This window comes from Anguilla anguilla, chromosome 6 (genome assembly GCF_013347855.1).
Source record: "Anguilla anguilla isolate fAngAng1 chromosome 6, fAngAng1.pri, whole genome shotgun sequence".
In the NCBI taxonomy this organism is placed as follows: Eukaryota; Metazoa; Chordata; class Actinopteri; order Anguilliformes; family Anguillidae; genus Anguilla; species Anguilla anguilla.
In genome coordinates, this window is record NC_049206.1 from 30919103 (window position 1) to 30939691 (window position 20589).

At 38.9% G+C, this 20589-nt stretch overlaps 1 protein-coding gene across 4 annotated transcripts in view; it reads right to left on the minus strand.

The window, feature by feature from the left end:
- The window catches only part of lpin1 (lipin 1), a 115132-nt gene that overhangs the window by 46938 nt on the left and 47605 nt on the right, over positions 1–20589 (minus strand). For all 4 annotated transcript variants that reach the window (XM_035422540.1, XM_035422536.1, XM_035422538.1 and 1 more), the window contains exons 4-5: positions 13673–13974; positions 3201–3317 (exon numbers count right to left, since the gene is read on the minus strand). In XM_035422540.1, the coding sequence (XP_035278431.1) occupies positions 3201–3317; positions 13673–13974 (419 nt within the window). The remainder of the gene's footprint in view (positions 1–3200; positions 3318–13672; positions 13975–20589) is intronic.

The following is a 20589-nucleotide window of genomic DNA, read 5'->3' on the forward strand; positions in this document are numbered from 1 at the left end:
GGTTTGTTAGCTCGAGTTTTGGAAGGTAGTTTTTAACCAACCATTGCTCAGCCTATTTGACTTCTCCGATGTCTTCGTTCGCCGTGCTTTCAAAAAGGGCTTGTTAATAAAAATCAGATAATCCACAGATCTTTAAAAAAATCAGATTATTTAGTGGTCTTGCCGATGAAAATGCACCTATTTTATAAATGAAGTTGTAAGCAAGCCTTTATTGCACTTTTACTTCAAAGCTTCCGGCGTTCATGGCGTTGTGTTCATATTCCTTCAAGATTAAACTGTTACTGTCTTTTTCATGATTAGCTGATTTTACTAAATCTGATCCTATAAATGTTTTGACGTGAATGACAAGACAACACGGGAATTCCCAATGGTTGGTTATGGATTATTTATTATTATTATGATCATTACATATTCTTCATGAAATTGGCACGCTTGTTAACCAAGCAAATAAATTAATACAGTTTGAGATTGATTGTTATGCAGGCTACGTTGCGATTTAAGTTTATGGTAATTCTTTAAAGCGTTTACTTTCTCACGTATTTACATGTGTTAAAAAATATTACCAAATTAACAGAATGAAAAAGGTCTCTCACCAAGTATTCACTTAACCCATAATCAAAAGTCGTGAACAAACGTGAAATACACGATGTAAAGCCCACTGCAGACTGCGAGAGCTACTAGGAATCTAGAGCTTTAAGCAAGCCTTTGCGCGACACAAACGGAACCAGTGGAGACACGCTACGCGCCGCGCCGTGCTGCTTCGACGTGCTGCTTACGCGACGCTTACGCGACGCGTGCGGTGGGTGCCCGGCGTAAGCATATGCAGCCACATATTCATCACTTAAAAATATGTAGCCAATGGCAAACTATTCTATTTTGTAAAGGCCTACATCGACTGTGTCATATCCGTAACATAAATACTTATTTTTCAAATTGTTTGCAATTAACGGAGTTAACAGTTTTTTGGTGTAGGCTATGAGATTTATTTCTCTTTCATTTTGAGATAGCCTACTTGTTAGGCTACGCTACTGGTGACATAATTACAAGCTATTATGTTAGATGCTTATTCAGTCACCTATTTAAACAAGAGCTTTGACAGTCATCAAACCTCGGCAATGGCAGATCTGGCTCTGTTAGAAGACCTCTACGCGCCCGTAAGACGAAAACGAAACGAACAAAACGCATGTTTATAACATCATTAAAACATCATTAAAATGAAGAAATAAATTAACCCTGCAACTGTGTAATTATTTAAATACTAGTAGCCTAGGCTATTAAATTTTTACCATTATCCGGCTCGGACACAGGTGTCTGTGTCTCCTCCGCCGCCTGTTACGCCCAAAATGGAAGCAGACCCGATAAGCGCGGACACTCGCTCCTCAGTCTGCGTCAATGCAAGGCTGGAATCCAACTGGCCTCCTCCAGTCAACTGGGTGCTGCGCCTACGGGCTGCAACACGCTTTTTGGTGGCGAGTTTGAGATCTGACCATTTTTTTCACCTAAATGTAAATAATTACGATATAAGCGAATTACTATTATATATATATATATATATGCTATACATATCACGGATGTATAAATTAAATATTCCAACCTCAGCTGGAGTTTGATTGTCCATGGCAACGCTGTTGACCGCAGCAGTGATTTCCTTCCACACTGCATTTTTCTGACTTCCTTCTATGCCACTTTTCAGGCTGCCAAATAGAACTAATTGGTTCAGATTCTATTTCTAGGTCGGAGAAATTTCTCTTCTTGGCCGTATTACGCTTCTCCATGTCATAAACTCTAGGGGCGAGGCCTCTAAACCGAGAATATTTAGGAGCGTGATATTTAAATGACGATTATTTTAAGCCGCCACATTTATCAACGCCCGATGATTCTTACGCTGTGACTGGCGAGATACGAACGTTTCATGAATCACACGTGAACCCTGTCGTAAGATGATTTCTGTGCTCGGATCTGCGCTGGTTTCTACGTTAGATTGATAAATGAGGGCCATTGTCTGCAGCTACGCCCACATCAGAAGTCGCGCAATGATATGCATCCTCACGTTCAACACTAAACTGTCTGGATCCTGCATTTGTGAAGAAAAGCAACAAAACAGCGTAAAATATTAACATAATGAAACAACTAATCGAAAAATGAAGGGCGACACATTCATTAGAAGGACAATATCAGTCATGAGAAGCAGGGACATGTGTTTACAATGACTCTAACGTGGAGTTTGATGTTGAATGGGCTTCTATTGGATGGTGGGGGTTTCCTCACACTGGAATCTAAAATCTACAATGATCTAAATATTGAATCAAGCAACCTAAAAACCGTCTGGGATGCACACAAAACTCCGGGTAGGTGTGAAAATGAGCCCAGAAGTGTTATAAAGTGCAATTCCCCTTTAATTAGTGGGGTTCCCAGAATAAGGAAACAGGGAATAGGGAAATTGGAACCTCATACATTTTCAATGTCTCTGGCATATCACATCAGGACTTAAGTACAATTTCGAAAATATAAATTAACATAATAAATTAACATAATAAATTTGCCAACTGTACCATACCTAATAAAGATTTAAAGGGGACTGAGCGCAAAAATAAAAGGAAAAAACAAATAAGTGTACCTACACCTGAATGTAAATAGCGAAAAGCAATGTTCGGAAACCCTCTTCTGATAGAGGGAATTGATCTCTCATTGTCTCTCTGACAGTTGAAACACATTATTGTAAAACCATTGGAATTGGAATTTCAATTTTGAAACATTATAGAAAACACACACATCTGGATAAGCCTGTAATGGGAGAATCAGCCCAAACCATGAAAAACTGCCTCAGACCAAGGGGTGTCCAGATACTTTTGGTCATATAGCGTATGTACACTATATGTACAAGCATCTATGAAGAAAGTATCAACAACATGTTTTCAACAAAATTATGACAGAATATGGCACACATTACAAATGTGTTTCGTTATGTTTTGAATTCATATTCTAACATGTATTCATCATCTGTGTCCATTCACCTTGGTGACTGATCCGGTGACTTTATGCAACCAAGTCAAGCATATACCAGATTTATTTGAATAATAAAATGAATAAAACATATAGATAGGGTACTGCATTATCAGAAGTACTTCAATTTTTTTGCAAGAAAAATTATGTTTGGTAATTACGGAGAAACAGTTTGTCTCTTCGGTCCCCAGTCCTACCTCGGCAGAGGTGTCCAGTCTCCATCGGAGCAGGCATACACTGTGCTTTGTTTGAAAGCACTGCTGGGCAACTTCCCCATGGTTCCTTCCTCTCTGTGCATGTCCCACGAGGAACCCCTTAAGGACATAATGATGGAATGTGAGAAACCGCAGCATGGTCTCCTGTACTTCACATCAATATGGGGAGACAACCGAAATGACAAATGAGACCAGGTTATTTTCAAACAATACTGGGGAATATTATGCAGTGTTGGACACCTGGGTTTTCAATAAAGGTTATTTCAGTTACAAAAACTCACATATTCAGATAAATATATCAAAAAATATTCAATGTAATTGCTTTGGTTTGGCACTGAATGGATATGCTTTAGGTAGCTAACCTATTGAACAGGAACCATGATACATGCCCCTACAAACCCCCAGTATCAAACCCCCCAGTACCTAGAAGCAGATCAAAACAACAAGGTGGAAGCTGGGGTGGTGGAGGGTGAGTGCAAATCCGTGAGCAGCAGCAAGTGAAGCATGTAAATAGCAGCACAGGCAATGAGTAGCGCTGGAGAGGTCAGACTCTAAGTTAAAAAAAGGATTGTGATTGGTTGAGGCTGATAACACAGTTGCTGAGGCCGACTAATGGCCGGCTTCAGCATGAGTTTTCTGACTGAACGTTCTTTGTGCAATTCATGCACTGCGCTCATTTGTTCATGGTGCATGCAACACTGCACTGCATTTGTACAAAGTGACCTGTTCTGTTTGACCTGATAAACAGCTCATGCCTTTTTCCTTTCTCTCACCCTTCCACACACATCACAGGGAATTCCTTCATGCTCAGGTCCTTATTTCCACCTGAATAACGGCTGTTGAGGCTTCACAGTTTGGAATTTATATTTCCTAGACGGCACCAAATAAAAGCAGAGGTCCTTGTTTCACAATATTGACTTTGTCTCGTGGTTGCGATATTCTTTTACTGAGACATGGGTTTCTGGCAGCTTCAAATGAGCATGTGCTAGCCATATGTCGCAGGACACTTAATATTAGGCCTGTTGGCCTACATGTTTCAACCAGTAGATGTCGAGCTTGACCACCACAGAAATGTCTAACTGACTGTGAATGTAACATCCTCACATCGGGCACCCACTGCACATGTAGCGTAAGCGGAGCGTAAGCAGCACGGCGAAGCAGCACGGCGCGGCGCGTCGTGTGTCTACACGGGTTCCGTCTGTATCGCGCAAAGGCAAAGGCTTAAAGCTCTATATTCCTAGTAGCTCTTGCAGTCTGCAGTGGGATTACATCGTGTATTTCACGTTTGTTCACGACTGTTGATTATGGGTTAAGTGAATACTTGGTGAGAGACCTTTTTCAGTTTGTTAACTTGGTAATATTTTGTTAACTCATGTAAATACGTGAGAAAGTAAACGCTTTAAAGAATTACCATAAGCTTCAATCGCAATGTAGCCTACATAATAATCAAACAAACTGTATTAATTTATTTGCTTGGTTAACAAGCGTGCCAACTTTATGAAGAATATGTAATGATTATAATAATAATAATAAATAATCCATAATCAACCATTGGGAATTCCCGTGTCGTCTTGTTATTCACATCAAAACATTTATATGATCAGATTGAGTAAAATCAGTTAATCGGCAAAAAGATAGCGTAACAGTTTAAACTTGAAGGGATATGAACACCACAACGCCATGAACACCGGAAGCTTTGAAGTACAAGTGCAATAAAGGCTTGCTTACAAGTTCATTCATAAAATAGGTGCATTTTCATCGGCAAGACCACTAAATCTGATTTTTCAAAGCTCTGTGGATTATCTGATTTTTATTAACAAGCCCTTTTTGAAAGCACGGCGAACGAAGACATCAGAGAAGTCAAATAGGCTGAGCAATGGTTGGTTAAAAACTACCTTCCAACACTCAAGCTAACAAACCGCTGCTCAGTGCATTCACTTCTACATCATTCAATAGGCTACGTCTTTCTGTGGTGTATTTTCAAATTTACCCCACCCCCTCCGCAAAATAAGATAGCAAAACTAAGTTTGCATTTTTCCCAGGTTCCAGTTTTTTTTTTTTTTCCTGCAAGGACAATACAAAAACGAAAAGGCTTGTATTTTTTAGCTGCTTATAAAATATATGGTAGGGAACTAGGGACACACCCCCAATAGCCTGATATAAGGATGAAATATAAATCAGAGCATGTATTAGCATTTTAGAGCATATTTCTGTGTATAAACAGGTCATCATGACGTGCTGCAAGCAGAAAAACAGAACAGAAGCGAAAAACTACGCTTCAGTTCGCTTGTGTCGCACAAGTTTTGTAGCCGGTTCGCGACGCGTTTGCATCTGGTGTAGAGGACGTCGCCCGCTGCCGTTGTAATAACAGTACTTCAACTACGTTTCACTTACGCGCGTAGTACGCGCGTTGTGCACTCGCGGCCGCTACGCGTGCGGTGGGTGTCCGGCTTCAGTCTATTCTTAACGTCCAGGTTATACTCTGCCCCACGCACATATTTTGGCTGAATTGAAAAATAATAATCATGCCACTCAATGAACATACCGTGAACAAGCTTCTGTAGCTGTCATGTTTTAGCAGCAAAAAACTGAAGCTGTAAGCATTACAAAACAGAAAATTCAACTAAAGTAAATCAACTTAACTAGCTAGCTACAGTAACTACAGTGATGAAGTCTTTTTGTAGGCAAACCAGGAAGTTTCTAATTTCAAATGCTGTTTATCCATAGAGATTTTGATTTCTGAAAAAATAAGGTCTGTTGTTAATGTAAGCCTAAGAGAGTTTCACATTTTGTCCTACGAATGAACTTATGCCCATTAATATCTCAACGGTAAATTCTGAAGTTATGTGCTTTAAAAATGTTATCGTGTGCAGGCGGGCTAGTATGGAGTGGTGGTTGGTGGAATGCAACCGTTGTTATAAAACAAAACATGAAACTCTCTTATGCTTATGTTAACCATAGTGACCTTATTCTCCTCAGAAATTTAAATTGCTATGGGAAAAATGCATTGCAAATCTGACAAGGGAACCCATGGCTCACAAATGTTAATTCACTTCTGTTTTTTAGAACTACAAACTGTAACCCCCGGTCCCAATTCAGCACCTAATCACTCCCCCTGTTTAGAGCTATGCTTAATTATAAGTGTCACTGACATAAGGGTCACTCACAATCGAGGGCAGGCATCGAGGCAACAGGGTGCATAAAAAGGGGCAGGTGTGGGATGCACTATTGGTCCGCTTGGCGCCGCTTTGCACTGGGTGTAAGATAGAGTCCAATGTCTGTTGGGTCAGCACTTGCTTTAAAGCCAGCACTTTAATTTCCTCATTATTGAGGGAGCGTCAAAGAGCCAAACAGCCACTACCCTTTGCTCACTCAGTTCTGGGACAATCCTTGCACAAGATGGTGACTTTCGTGAATGCACAAAATGAATGTTAGTGTGTAGGCAAAGTTAGGTCAACTGGGGCCGGGCCTAACACTCTATGCAAAAATGGTGTCTCTGCAAAACCTGCATCTATCCAGTTTGGGTTCAGGTGCCATTTGGACATATTGACTACTTACTGGATAAAATGCTAAGTATACGTAACTGTTCTATTAGAACAAAGTAGTTCATTCCATCAGTTTATTGTTCAATTAACCTCTCAGATAATGTAAAGATTAAATTAGGCTAATTATCTTAAATAATTTTATCATGTTTTAATAAATGTACAGAATTTAGTGACAGCCGCAGTTCTAGACTTCTCTGATTGGGGGGCAGTCACAGATTTTGGGAAGGGGGGGCAACTTTTTTTTCAGGGCACAGTGTGCGCCATACAGCTTACAGACTTTTTTTCATCCTTTGTATGCTACAGTGTGTATTATATACAGTGCAGTCCATAAGTATTTGGACAATGATACATTTTTTGTTGCTCCAGCAAATTTGATTTGACGTGAAACAACGAATATGAGGTTAAAGTGCATACTATTAGCTTTCATTTGATTGAGATGGCAGGTATGCCATCCCGCCAAGTTACAGCCTGATGAGGCGGCATGCCTCATACCTATACAGAACCGAGAGTTCGGGGTTCTCTACAGAAATAACCACAAAGACCAAAGACTCTCAGCCTTTAAAAACAAATTTTGGAACTTTGTTGCGTGTTGTGCTTCTCCATTACACAACAGACCCGTGAAGGTAGGAGGAGTCATGGGAGGAGTAAAGCGGAGTAAAGCGTCCTAAATGTGTAATAATTAACTCTTGTATGTATTTCTATACTCTGTACTCTTGTATGTGTTCTTGTATGGGGATGGGACGATATGAAAACAATTTCCATCACCCACCACATTTTGGCAATGTTCCAACACTCTCGTCATCACTTGTATGCATCACAAAAACTATTACACTCCTAACTAACGCTAACATTACAGTGTGAAATATCCACATTATATAATACCACTAACCTATTTAAAGACAATAAATTTCAAAAATAACGTATATAACCAAAATATTTGGCAGTAATACTTACATTACATCTTACGTCTTTTACTGTGAATGAGTAAATGCGATGTTATACATATGTTATACATCGTTAGAAAGCTTATACTGTCACCTACTGAATGAATGAATTGTCAATCAATCCAGACTGTACTAAAAAGGGTGACAACACTGCAAAAAACATGTGTGGTATTACACACAGCTATTTTGGAAGGTACCCAGGTGTCACAAATGCGCGTATATTTCACAAACGAATTGTCCAAGACAGTATATGACCACTCAGTCTCAAAACGGACATCTCTATGCGTAGAGCCAATGGTAAAGTTCTATATTGATTCAATATTTAGTCCCAGACATTGACTGCTGTATTGGCATATCTTCAGGCTATTGTTTATTTATTTATTTAGTTTATTTAAACAGGGACAGTGTACAAAGAACATTAACCTTATATAAAACAAGGAAAGATGTAATGTACCGGGTTATAGCAATTTGCTAATTCCCACCCGTTGGGTTTATCTTGTTGCTATGATGCAAAATATGAATTTTGAGTGTTGAAAGAATATTTTTTATGAATGCCCAGATAGACAATATTGTCCATTATGTCATGGGTGGGGGGTGTATTTGTAGATGAGACCGCAGGGAGGGGGTGCTTGTTAAATGAACGACCAGAGTGACAATGGTGGCGCTGCGAAACTCTGTATTCGGCATAGTTGTCATGTATCGTCTACTAATGAAACTTAAAAAAAAAAGTGTTTCTATTTTCAACTCACACTTTGGTTGCAGGAGCAATGAATGTCTGAGCTGAACAATCAGAGTGCCGACCACTAGGGGGTGTGCGCTAAGAGGTTAAGAGGTTAAAAGTAGTACTAAGAAGATAAATTGTTACTTCTAGGGAATATAACCACAATATGAATCCAGTTTCCTGGACCTTTAATAATGTATCAAACAGGTGATTTTGACACACTCAATGTTTCAGATATGTCTGATTTATTCAGATTTTTCAGTCTAATGATGGCCTGCTTTACTGGCATTGACACTTATTTGGCATACTGAGAGACAGTAGCAAAAGATCCAAAATGCAAATCCCACACCTAGAATCACCTCTAAACCTCTTTTTAGTTTTCTTGTGCATTAACCAATGATGCAACAATACACAGAAGAAACAGCTGAGTAACTAACCGCCCAATTGCTTTTTAGTCCCATAAAATGGGGGGACTACATCTAAAAAGTACTTTAATTCCTACAAAGATCACCTAATATGGATGTAAAAACTCTGTACTTTAACCTCATTTCTATTGTTTCATTTCAAATTCAATGTGCTGGAGTACAGAGCCAAAACAATTAAAATTATATCACTGTCCAAATACTTACAGACCGCACTATAATACTGTATAATACTGTCTATATAAATGGTCTTTTTTCAAGTTGTAGTTGAGTACAACTTTATTTTTCTTAATGATGAACTCTATAGGCTTGCATTGCTTAGTGATTTTTTTTAAACTCAAGATCATTGACTCAATCTTTTCTCTTTAATTTTATGCACAAGCTCAGTTATGTGCATGTGGTCAAGAGGCTAATATCAGACTGCTGCCACTACTGCTTTTTGGTCCATTTTTCTTTGAGATTTTGTCCACCAGCGCCTCCCCTCTTTGGTCATTACTGATAATGACGAGCTACATATAAGTTATTATTATATGTTACCACATGTAATATTTCTAACTATATCATATCTCAATTATGAAATACTATACAGCATGAAATCGCATTCAGGGTTTCCTGCTAAACCTTGAATATTCACGTGAAAACGTTTTTCTTCCCCCAAAAGGATAAATAATAACATGAAACCACAGAACACAACTTCTTATTACTGGCAAATAATAACAAAAGTTGAGTCCAAGGATTTTTGTGTCAGTTTTCCCCTCAGCACAGTGACAGTGACAGTGTAGCAGCAGGAAGCAGCCCAGATAAGCAGGACACTCTGTTGCTGAAAGTATAATAAATAAGTAAAAGTATTTCTCTTTATTGCCACCCTCTACTTTCAAATGATAACAAGAAGGATGAAGGATAGAACACAACTTCATATTACAGGTACACAAAAATAAATTAAATATTTACAAGTATTTCTCCATATGTTCAAAGACTAAAGCTTGACTGAGTGTATGGAAGATGGCAGCAGAGTGGAATGGCAGTCCATAATAGGGACTGGATATATATTGCTGTCAATCATTGAAAACTACTACACTGAATCTCCAGACTATTTCAGAAAGAAATTATGCAGCAAGGACTGTGCAAAGTTATGTCTAAAATGTTTTTGTTTTGCTTTTCTTTGTATGTTTTTGTGTCCAGTTAAATTAATTTATTTGCTATTTTGAACAGATTTTTTTTATGATTGGCTAAGCCTCCTGAACAGAGAAAGAGTAAGAAATAAAGTGAAGATAATGAAAGTATATTAATTCTTCTAAGGGAGAATCAAAATAAATGACTATTCAAAGTGAATTTGAGGCATTTTAGCAAATGGCTACCTCCCCCTGTCCCCTCCCCCCATCCTCCCAGGTTCAGCCCTGCCTTGTAACATTTTACAGGGGGATAATTGCATGTGGTTGGATAATATACACTATATACACTACATACTTTAAGAATCCATTTTTCTCCACTTTTCAGAAAAAAATGGATTGCAATGGTCAGCTTTGACACAACACTGTAACTTTTTACAGATTTATGTTAGCCGTATTATCAACTTGGTTTCATGCCCTTGGTGGTTATAGGTTAATATCTTTCCATCAAGACAAGAAGAGATGATAAACTCTTAACAGGGCCTGGTTGAGAGGAGGACCTCCAGTGGCCTGCATCAGACAGCATGCCAAAATAGGCTCATTGTTACTAGGGGAACATAGTGCATTATGGGTTTTGAAGCAGCAGACATTGGGAGCTCTGCCAGTGTTAGTGACTACTCAAAAACAGTGCTGGCATTCACAATCCTGAAGAAGGGGATGCATGCTAATTGCCATCTTTGCACACAAAAAGAAGAAAAATATAACCTTCAAGTAACATCCTGTCTTTGTCGTGCTTTGATGTGTATCTTAGTCAATTTGATTAAGTATTGCCAACATTTAAGAGAACGCTTATTTATGAATGGCACACTTCCTCCCTGATATAGGCATAGATTCAGTTTGCAAGAGAGGTCACACCCATAAAAACATCACACACTCTCCATGCACCCAAGGGGGAAAATTTCCATAGGAAATCAATGATGCGGTAAATTATAGGTCTTTATATTAGGACAAATGTAGTAATATATTAAAAACATGACATTTTTCAAAATGCCAAAAGGCTGTTGTATGGCTTTCTGCAAACATATTTTACAAAATTTGACACTGTTGTTCATTGCCAAGAAACCTGTGGCTAGCAGCAGTTAATGGCACTAGCCCAGTAATGCCATTGGCTTTCTCCAATTGAATGCTCAAAATGAAACCATTTGAATTATGGTCAGCTAGCTAATGTTAGTCTACTTTGCATATTCATGGGTCATATTGTAGTTCACGTGGTTCCATACCGGGGGATTCAATAGAAGAAGATGTCAGGCCACTGAGCTGGATAATTTGTCCACTCTGCATTCAATTTATTTTGTCAAAATTCCTTTGCTAGTCTTTAGGAAACAAGGATTCAATGTCATTTCTTGACATAGTAGACTATTTAGAACAGTGACAGATGTGAGATTGTTTCCCCCCTCGCTGGCTCCACCTACATGCCTATGACCCATTACTGAGAGGATCTATACCTTGTGTTGGGATCTGACCGATTATACTTATTATTATAGTCAATATATTTTTCAAAATATATGAGAAAAAAATCATCATCATATGGCCTGCTAATATACATTCATCACAGAGACACTGAGCAAAAGTGAGTGAAAAAATTCTGAATGTTGGAAAATCTCAAATCTAAATATTTACAGTTCAGTGTGAGGCGGGCAACAGCTATTCCACTTAAAGTAAGCTATTCCACTGACTTCTGCAAAACATGGGTCTGTGGCAGGCCATTTTAAATGTAATATATGCTTTCGATTTGGCTGTATGGAGACTGGATGGAGTACAAAAACAGGCGTGGTCCAGGTCATGTGACCAGCTGCTTCAAGCTTGAGAAACAAACAACCCTCCAGTCTTGCACAAGTTTTTTTTTTAAAAAAACAGTAAAAACCTGAAATGTAGCCAAACTGAGAAACCTGCCAAGCTGGATCCCTCCACGTCATGAGAAAACTGACAGCTGAGTTATATTAGTGCATCACCCCCCCCCCCCCCCCCACCTGTTAAATTGCTTGTTGGATCTGGTATGTACTTTGATGGCTCCACATAGCCTTAAACATTATGTCTCTGTTGATTCTGAGCTAATTGCACATGCCCACTAGAGATTGCCTACAGGCTTCCCAAAAGACTTCCATACATCTGTGGCAGAGGGGATCAAAGCTGGGATTTTCAGTTCCTCATACATCACGATTCTCTACCCCTTTACTCTAGAATCCTTTTACAATGGTTTCAGGTCACAAGAGATGGGACCTGGTCACTCAGAGAAGTACAATTTTAAAAACTAATGAACAGGATTTGGAATCTTGTCTCACAGCACGGCTGCCTACTCTGCCACAATACTACTCAAAATCAGACACAGTATCCAAACAGCTCTCTCTCTCTGGATGGAACAAGCCCAGATTGTAACTATTTGATCATCAGTGATACATAATTGATTGATTAATCAACATTATTTGCCGACTTTTGAATGCATAGCAAAACATTGATCAATCTTTTTATCAAAACATTATTTTATAAATTATTATCAAAAATATTATTATTATTATTATTATTATTATTATTATAAAATAATGGGCATTGTATGCCACGGAGACTTCATTATCAAGTATGCAAGGTTAATGTTTCACTAAAGGCTAACTTGTCTGTGGATGCAGAATCTCTCAGGATTCATTCTCTCTGTTGTAATAGGAATGGAATAAGGCAAACCAGTGTTCTGTCAAGTACTGTCCCCAGAAAGCACATGCAGCAAAGTAGTCAGCTAAGTCTCATCTAAAGGACACTGCTCTATGAGACATGCTCTGCTAGTAAACAATCTCCTGTGCAAGGCTTTCCCTGCAGCTGTCAGCTCAACTGTGGATGATTCAGGGCAGCACGTGTTTGGCTCCACTCTGCTCTCTCCTGATACCCAGAGCACAAAATCACCCCTGGAGCACAGCATGCAGGAAAGACTGGATCAGGCCAGCTCAGGCTAGAGCAGGCTAGAGCAGGCCAGAGCAAGGCTTCTCCTGATAAAGGGATATTTATTGTGATAATTCAACATTTTGTTGAAAGACAAGAAACCACCATGCCAAAAAACGAAATTAGCACATAACAACATACAGTAGGTACTAAAATAAGAACTGATACTCTCAAAAGACAAACACTGTCAAGAGTGCACCAAGCTGCCCTTTGACACAGCAGCATATATGTCAACACATGTTCTTTTTTTCCTCATGGCAAATCAACCTCCAAGGGGAGCTGTAGATTCCACAAAGACAATTTGTAGCAGTGTTAGGTTAGAGCAATGACCTCATCACCTTAGAGGTGACTAGCAAACATGCCAAATGCCATGACTGTTACCCAAGCACTAAATCCTGACCTTAAATGCCCTGGTATGAAGACTAAGCTGCTTTCATGGGGAAATGCTGAACTAAATGTGACTTAAAGTCACAAGTTAAAGGATCCAACTGCACTGTTAGTCAAACTCCAAAGGGGTGACATCATCTTCTGCAGTAGACATTCACATGCAAACACACGTAAAAAAACAATGGTCAGAGTATTTCACATGGAATGCCTCATTTTTTTAAAGCTTTTTTTTTGTACAATTTTTCCCATCCCTAGCGATAGACTCAGTCTGCATGGGACTGCTTGTCTGCTGAGAAGCACCTACACTTCCACAGTGTGTGACCGAGTCACAGACCTACCTGGTGCCATCAGGCTCCTTGTCCTCATCAGAGCTCATGTCAATGGGGAACATGTCCTCATCCTCTGAGTAGTCTCCGTTCTCCTCCCGTTTCACACTGTCCACCTTAAACTTCCTCCGGCGCTTCCTCCTTTTCTTCACTGTCCCATTCTCACCCAAGGACTGCAGGCACCCCAGGGTCTGAACAGAGGGCCCGGTCACAGGATCGGAGTGGCGGACCAGACCCTTTCCCAGCTGTGATTCCATCAGGGCTGCACCCTCTGACATGATGGGGGAGGTGGCCAGGTATGAGGGTACAACTTCCTGTACAAAAGACAGACCATGCAGAGAATCACTGTGTGATGTGATATACAGTGAGCACCATAATTCATTGGACAGTAACACATTTTTTATTTTGGTTCTGTACTCTAGCACTTTGAGTTTGAAAGGATACCATGACAATGAGGTTGAAGTGCAGACTGTCAGCTTTAATTTGAGGGTATTTTCATACATATCGGATGAACCGTTTAGAAATTATAGAACCTTTTGTACATAGTCCCCTCCATTTTAGGGCATCAAAAAATACCGGGCAGTTTAACATAATGTAGAATAAAGTAATCATTTTTAATATTTGGTCGCATATCCTTTGCATGCAATGACTGCTTGAAGTCTGCGACGCATAGACATCACCAGACGCTGGGTATCTTCCCTGGTGATGCTCTGCCAGGCCTGTACTGCAGCCATCTTCAGTTCCTGCTTGTTTCGGGGAATTTTTGCCTTTAGTCTCCTCTTGAGCATGTAAAATGTATGTTCAATTTGATTCTGATCCAGTGAATGACTCAGCCAGTCAAGGATTTTCCACTTTTTGGCTGTCAAAAACCCCTTCGTTGCCCTAGCAGTATGTTTCGGGTCATTGTCTTGTTGCATGATGAAGTGCCGTCCAATGAGTTTGGAGGCATTTGGTTTTATCTGAGCAGATAAAATATTTCTGTAGACTTCAGAATTAATTGTTCTACTTCTGTCTGCAGTCACATCATCGATGAAGACAAATGAGCCCATTCCACTGGCAGCCATACAGGCCCAAGCCATAACACCCCCTCCACCATGTTTCACGGATGAGGTGGTATGCTTTGGATCATGGGCATTTCCTTTTTTTCTCCACACTTTCCTCTTTTACATGTTAATGCATAAGTGAATGTGATGATAAGAAAAAGTTCAGTTACGCTGACCTATAAAATGCTATTCCAAAAGCAAAATTAGACATGTTATACATCGTTAGAAAGCTTATACTCTCACCTACTGAATAAATGAATTGTCAATCAAGCCAGTACTAAAAAGGGTGACAACACCGTAAACAACACGTGTGGTATTACGCACAGCAATTTTGGAAGATACCCAGGCATCACAAATGTGGATATATTTCCCAAACGAATTGTCCAAGACAATATATGACCATTCAGTCTCAAAAGGGACATCTATACGCTTAAAACCAGTGGTAAGATTGTATATTTATTCAATATTAGTCCCAGATATTGACTGTAGAATGATATGATATTTTTTAAAAACTAGTTTATTTCGTTATTCAGAGAGCAGCATTTTCACTGCTGTATGGGCATATCTTAGCGCTATTGTCGGGTTTATCTTGTTGCTATGACGGAATACAATTTTTTAGTGGTGAAAGAATATTTTTATGAATGCCCAAATAGACAATATTGTCCATTATGTCATGGGTGGGGGGTGTAGCTGTAGATGAGACTGCAGGGAGGGGGTGCGTGTTAAATGAACGACCAGAGAGACAACGGTGGTGCTGCAAAACCTTTAGCATAGTTGTCATGTATCGTCTACTAATGAAACTAAAACAACACGTTTCTGTTTTAACTCATGCTTTGGTTGCAATAGCACCGAATGTCTGAGTTGAACAATCAAGGAACGCCGGCATGCCGACCACTAGGGGCTTTGCACTAAGAGGTTAAGTGCAACTGTTCTGATCTCCCTTCGTGGTTTCCAGCCTAACTTACCTAGTGACTATTTTGCTTCCTGCAACTATGTTAATGTACACATTGCTAGAAATACCGATAGGGATCACCCTTTCTCATATTAACCTTAAAATACACAAAGGGCGCTTCTACAAGTTCCATTAATGATCATGCTACCTCCATTATAATGCTGAAATGCAATTAATATAACAGTTGAATTACGTGTTAATGTCTTTTTTAACGTGTCTATTCAATGTTCAAATCATTGAACATGAATGTGGGTGAGAAGAAACAATAGGCTTCGTGTTGTCATAAATAATGTTTGTTATGTATACATGTAGTCAACTTCAGGTGTTTCCACAAAGCACAGGTGATTATGTGTAATAAAGTTAATTGGCGAGTAGACCTGACCTATATTTCTGGAAGCTAAAATACCAGAGTTGAATGCAATGTTGCTCAATGGCGTATAGAGACTCCACTTGCAGCAAATTATAGAAAAATAAAAACCGCGTTAGCTAGTCTGCCATGTTAATTGTATGTATTGTTGTAGTCATTAAATCACAATAATTGTGAAAGTGGATCTGTAATTTTTTTTTAATAGGACAACATTTTCAATTTCAGACAAGTAAGTTCAGCTATTGGACGAGTGAACAATCTGAAGGACAAGTGACCCAAGATGTTAATGTCAAGCCCTGGGCTAAGTGCATGCCTACAGCACACATGCCTACACCTTCAGTGTACCATCACCCCGATGCTACCCCTCATCATGCTCTACATCTAAAGTCCTTAACCCACGCCTGTGGCTGTTGACAGAAATAACCATTCTTCTCCTGATCCACATCTCCTCTGAATGCATATGTAACTGTATTCATATGAGCCTTCCCCTTGGCCCAAGCATCGGCAATTCACATAAGCACACTATTGCTGATCCTGTCACGTTTAATTGTCAGCATGCACCTAAACCACCAGGATGTGAACTGGAGGCGACTGAATCTCCCAGCACAATGACACTGTCAGCAGACAGCAGCAGCAGTGCTAATCACAGTAGTAAGTCTGCAGAGCAGCCTAAATAAGACTGACCAGCATTCCAAAGAGGAAAGGCTTAACCGCAATACAGCATTATAAGTCACTTGCTCTCTTTCTCTTTTAAATCCTATCTATATATAGCAGCACCAATACAAATGTTGAAATTGCTTAGATATCAAGAAACTGAAACCATCCTAGAGCAAGAGAGGGAATAATTTGAAATACAGTACATAAGCCCCCTTTTTACTTCAGAAAGAAAAAGTAAATTCCTTTCCTTGAATAGAAGCCACCTGCTTGAAATGGAAGTGGAATAGGAGTTAATCCCAGTCCAGATTGCCACAGCTCTGTTTATGTTCTGAACCTGGAAAACAGCCAAAGACCCAGCATTTCTGCCCCCCCACTCATTCGTCTTGAAAGCACTTTGTGAATAGAAGAAAATAATTTAGAAGATAGAAATGGTTTATAGCTTTCAGCTAGATCCATAAATAATAGACCATGAAAAGGCAAAGGCCATGAAAATTGTGGTTGCCCTTTAAATGCATATACCCGTAAATGAATGGCCTGTAAATTAACAGTTAAAAATACTCCTCCCTCAAGTAGAATACACTTTATTGATCCCCAGTCTATGTAATTAATCAAAAGGTCTGTAGGCCGGAGGTAATAAACACAGAAACCAAATAATTACACTGGATTATATTCAATTTTATAATTATAATGATCTTATGAAAATATGCAGTGCTTAAATGTCTATTTAAGACCATAGCTAACAGGAGTTATATCTCACAGGACTGAAAGCAGGAAAAAACCCTGGATCTCAGTAATGGCAGGGTGTTCACCCTGTGCCATGGAAACAAAGGAGAATTGCTTTCTAAGAAGAGGCCCACGGTAATAAACAAGACTGGGTTCACTGACCAGAGTTTTTATTTTTTTACCATAAGCAAACAACTCAGTCATGAAGGAAACAGCCATATTAGTGTGCTTGGAAAACAGAGATCCATGGGGGAAAAATGTGTTGCAGAACAAGAGCTTTCATGTCTGACACAGGGTGAGCTCACTGTCTTGTATAGCACAGCAGTTCTGAAATTGTCTTCAGAATGCAAGGCTTCAGGGCAGAGTTGAACTTAATGGCTAACAGAATTATATAAATGCTTTACAGAGCAGAGTTTGAGAGCTTTGGAATTCTACAGAGAATTGTACAGTTTGTGGCAAAGTGCTACAATACTGTAGATCTCAGATGCAGATACAGCACAGTAATGGGGCAAGCATATGTCTGGATAGGTTTGTAATATTCAATATTTATTTAAATATTCAAAAAATTCATAATTTTTTATCAGTATTTATTCATTCCTCCCCCCTCTATTTATAGTGTAAATGATTGTATGTTTGTTGCAATAAAAGGATGTTTGTAAATGTGATTGTTATATGCTGCTAGAAAAATTTCCCCATGTGGATAAATTATTCTATCAATTTATCTATCTATCTACAGTACCTATTTTACAATCAATATTTATTTTAAGTTACACATATACAAGAACTTGTACATTTTGTAAAATTAACTTGAGGACCAACTGTTGTAAACATGCCCATTCCTGCAGTGTTCGTTTTCATCAGCTGATTAAAACATTCATTTAAATGATGTCTTCCTCCTTGAGGCAATTTGTATTTGATACTTTAATGTGACACATAAAGTCTGAATGACCACATTCTCTTCAGATGGTAAGATGAAAGAACACAGGGCCAAATTACATTAAATAATTGAGGAAACATTGGGTAGCATTGCTTTGGAATAAAACTTGTTAAATTTGTGTGAACTATGATAGTCAATAGTCAAAGTGTTTTTGTTGATATAATTTCTTTTTGTACTATATTTGTTATGTGTAACTTATAATAATAATCCATATAAATGTTGAAAGCATAAGATAATGAAATGCAGAGAGACACATACATACATTCTAACTAGAAAAAACACAGGCAAGAATGTTTCCTTTACCATGAATTACAAATAAATTCAAGTGTCATATTTTTAAACCTAATTGTTTGTATGTTGGTACATGATCTATAGGCCTAGCTAACATTAATTGTGGCATTTGCAAGGTAGAGTACTGTTAGCCAAGTTAATGTAGTTAAACTGTAGACTATAACTGTTAGTTGGGGGTTTGGGTAACAATAGCTAAGGTAGGCGAATTTAGTGATCGGTGATGACATAGAATTATTATTACTATTACCCATTATTACCCCCTGAAGTCCAGGAATGTCCAGTTTTTAAATTATTTGTAGATGTTCGGTTTGTGGTCCCAATGAGACAGTTTAATGTCTGGTCAGAGTAATCCCTGATCAGTACAGAAGATAATATTCTTAAGGGCTGAGAGTCTGTGGTGATCGTGGTTATTTCTTACATGAAACCAAGTGCCAAATACTTGGTGCTGTATACGCATTGGTCATGCAGCCCCACCAAGCCATAACTTAGTAGGGTGGCATACTTGCCATACCAATTTTTCCCTGTCACGAAGGCTCTCATTCACTCAATAACATGTTATTTTACATAAACCTTACCATCTTAATTAGACATTTTATTAAAAATTATATTTTTATAGCATTCATTTTCCATTTCAATCCACTCAGTTCAGGATATGAATTGAAATTCAATCAATTAATAGAAAAATCTCTACAGAATATTCAAAGCATTTATCAACTCATAAATTTAATTTAAATTCATTTCTTAAATAGACTGAATTAAAACAAAACTGACACCAACCATGTGTCAGCCAGGAACAGGTGAAGCTATCTGATGCATCTGCAATTCTGTTCCTTCTTTGTCAGCTGAATTTGAAAGAATAAATCTCATGTGACTCTAATTTAGATTATGACACTGCTAAGGTTCAACCCATGAAAAACAGGGCCCTGCCTGTGCTCACGGTAAGCATCTTTACTGATTGAGCCACTAGAAATATTGCAGTTCAATGTGCATTTGGGCAATGAAATAATTTCATATCAGAGCTGCACAATGTTAACAAGAAAGGGGCATTTTGGAACAGAACATATTGCTTCACTTGCAATGTGGGAAGCTGAAGCAGTGAAGCATGAGAATTGAAACTGATGAATATTTTTCATTCAACAAGCACATGCAGTTAAAATCTTCCTTTTTTACATTTCCTGACAGTATGCAGGGGAATCTCGCCTTACAACTGACAATAGCTACAATCTTAAAATTAATAAATAAATTGGAATACGTTATTATTGTTATACCAAAATTATCACCCTGTGTGTTTTTCATGTGGAAAGCCTAAATCTCGGTTTGGGAAGTTGAAACGTAATCTGATTTTAATGTCCGGAGAGTCATATGCTGGAGACAGGGACCATGTATAAAAAAAAACACCATTTGGACCCTGGCACAGAGATTTATTTATGACACATTCTGCTCATTCCAGAGAGCTCTTGCGCTTCTGCTCTGCAGCCAGGAACCTGACACCATAGTGGGGGGTTGATACATCACATGCACTTGGCACTGACTGACTGGTTTGTTTGCGCAAGCCTGCGTCAATGCTGGAATTAATTTTTTTATTTCATTTATTTATTATGTTTACCAAGGTCCACTTCGAAACTACTGTAGCTGCTGTTTTCCAGGAAATCATCTACAACCATTTACAATCACATACATACAAAATTAAGATCTACAGACACATGCAACCAAAATACACATTATTTGAATTCTGTGATTCTGGTCATTTATTTTGTGTGTATGACCAGAGTGTACCATTACAGTGGACTAAAATAGCACAGACACACTCATGCTTAAAAGGCAAACCTCACAAGGTTTCCACTGCCCCTTGGTCTGTCCCACTAGAAGCTACTGCAGAGCACCAGCCTTTTAGGTTGGCCCAACAACACTGAGGGTAAGGGGGGTAGGAGGAGGTGCTGTGGGGTGGGGTGGTAGAGG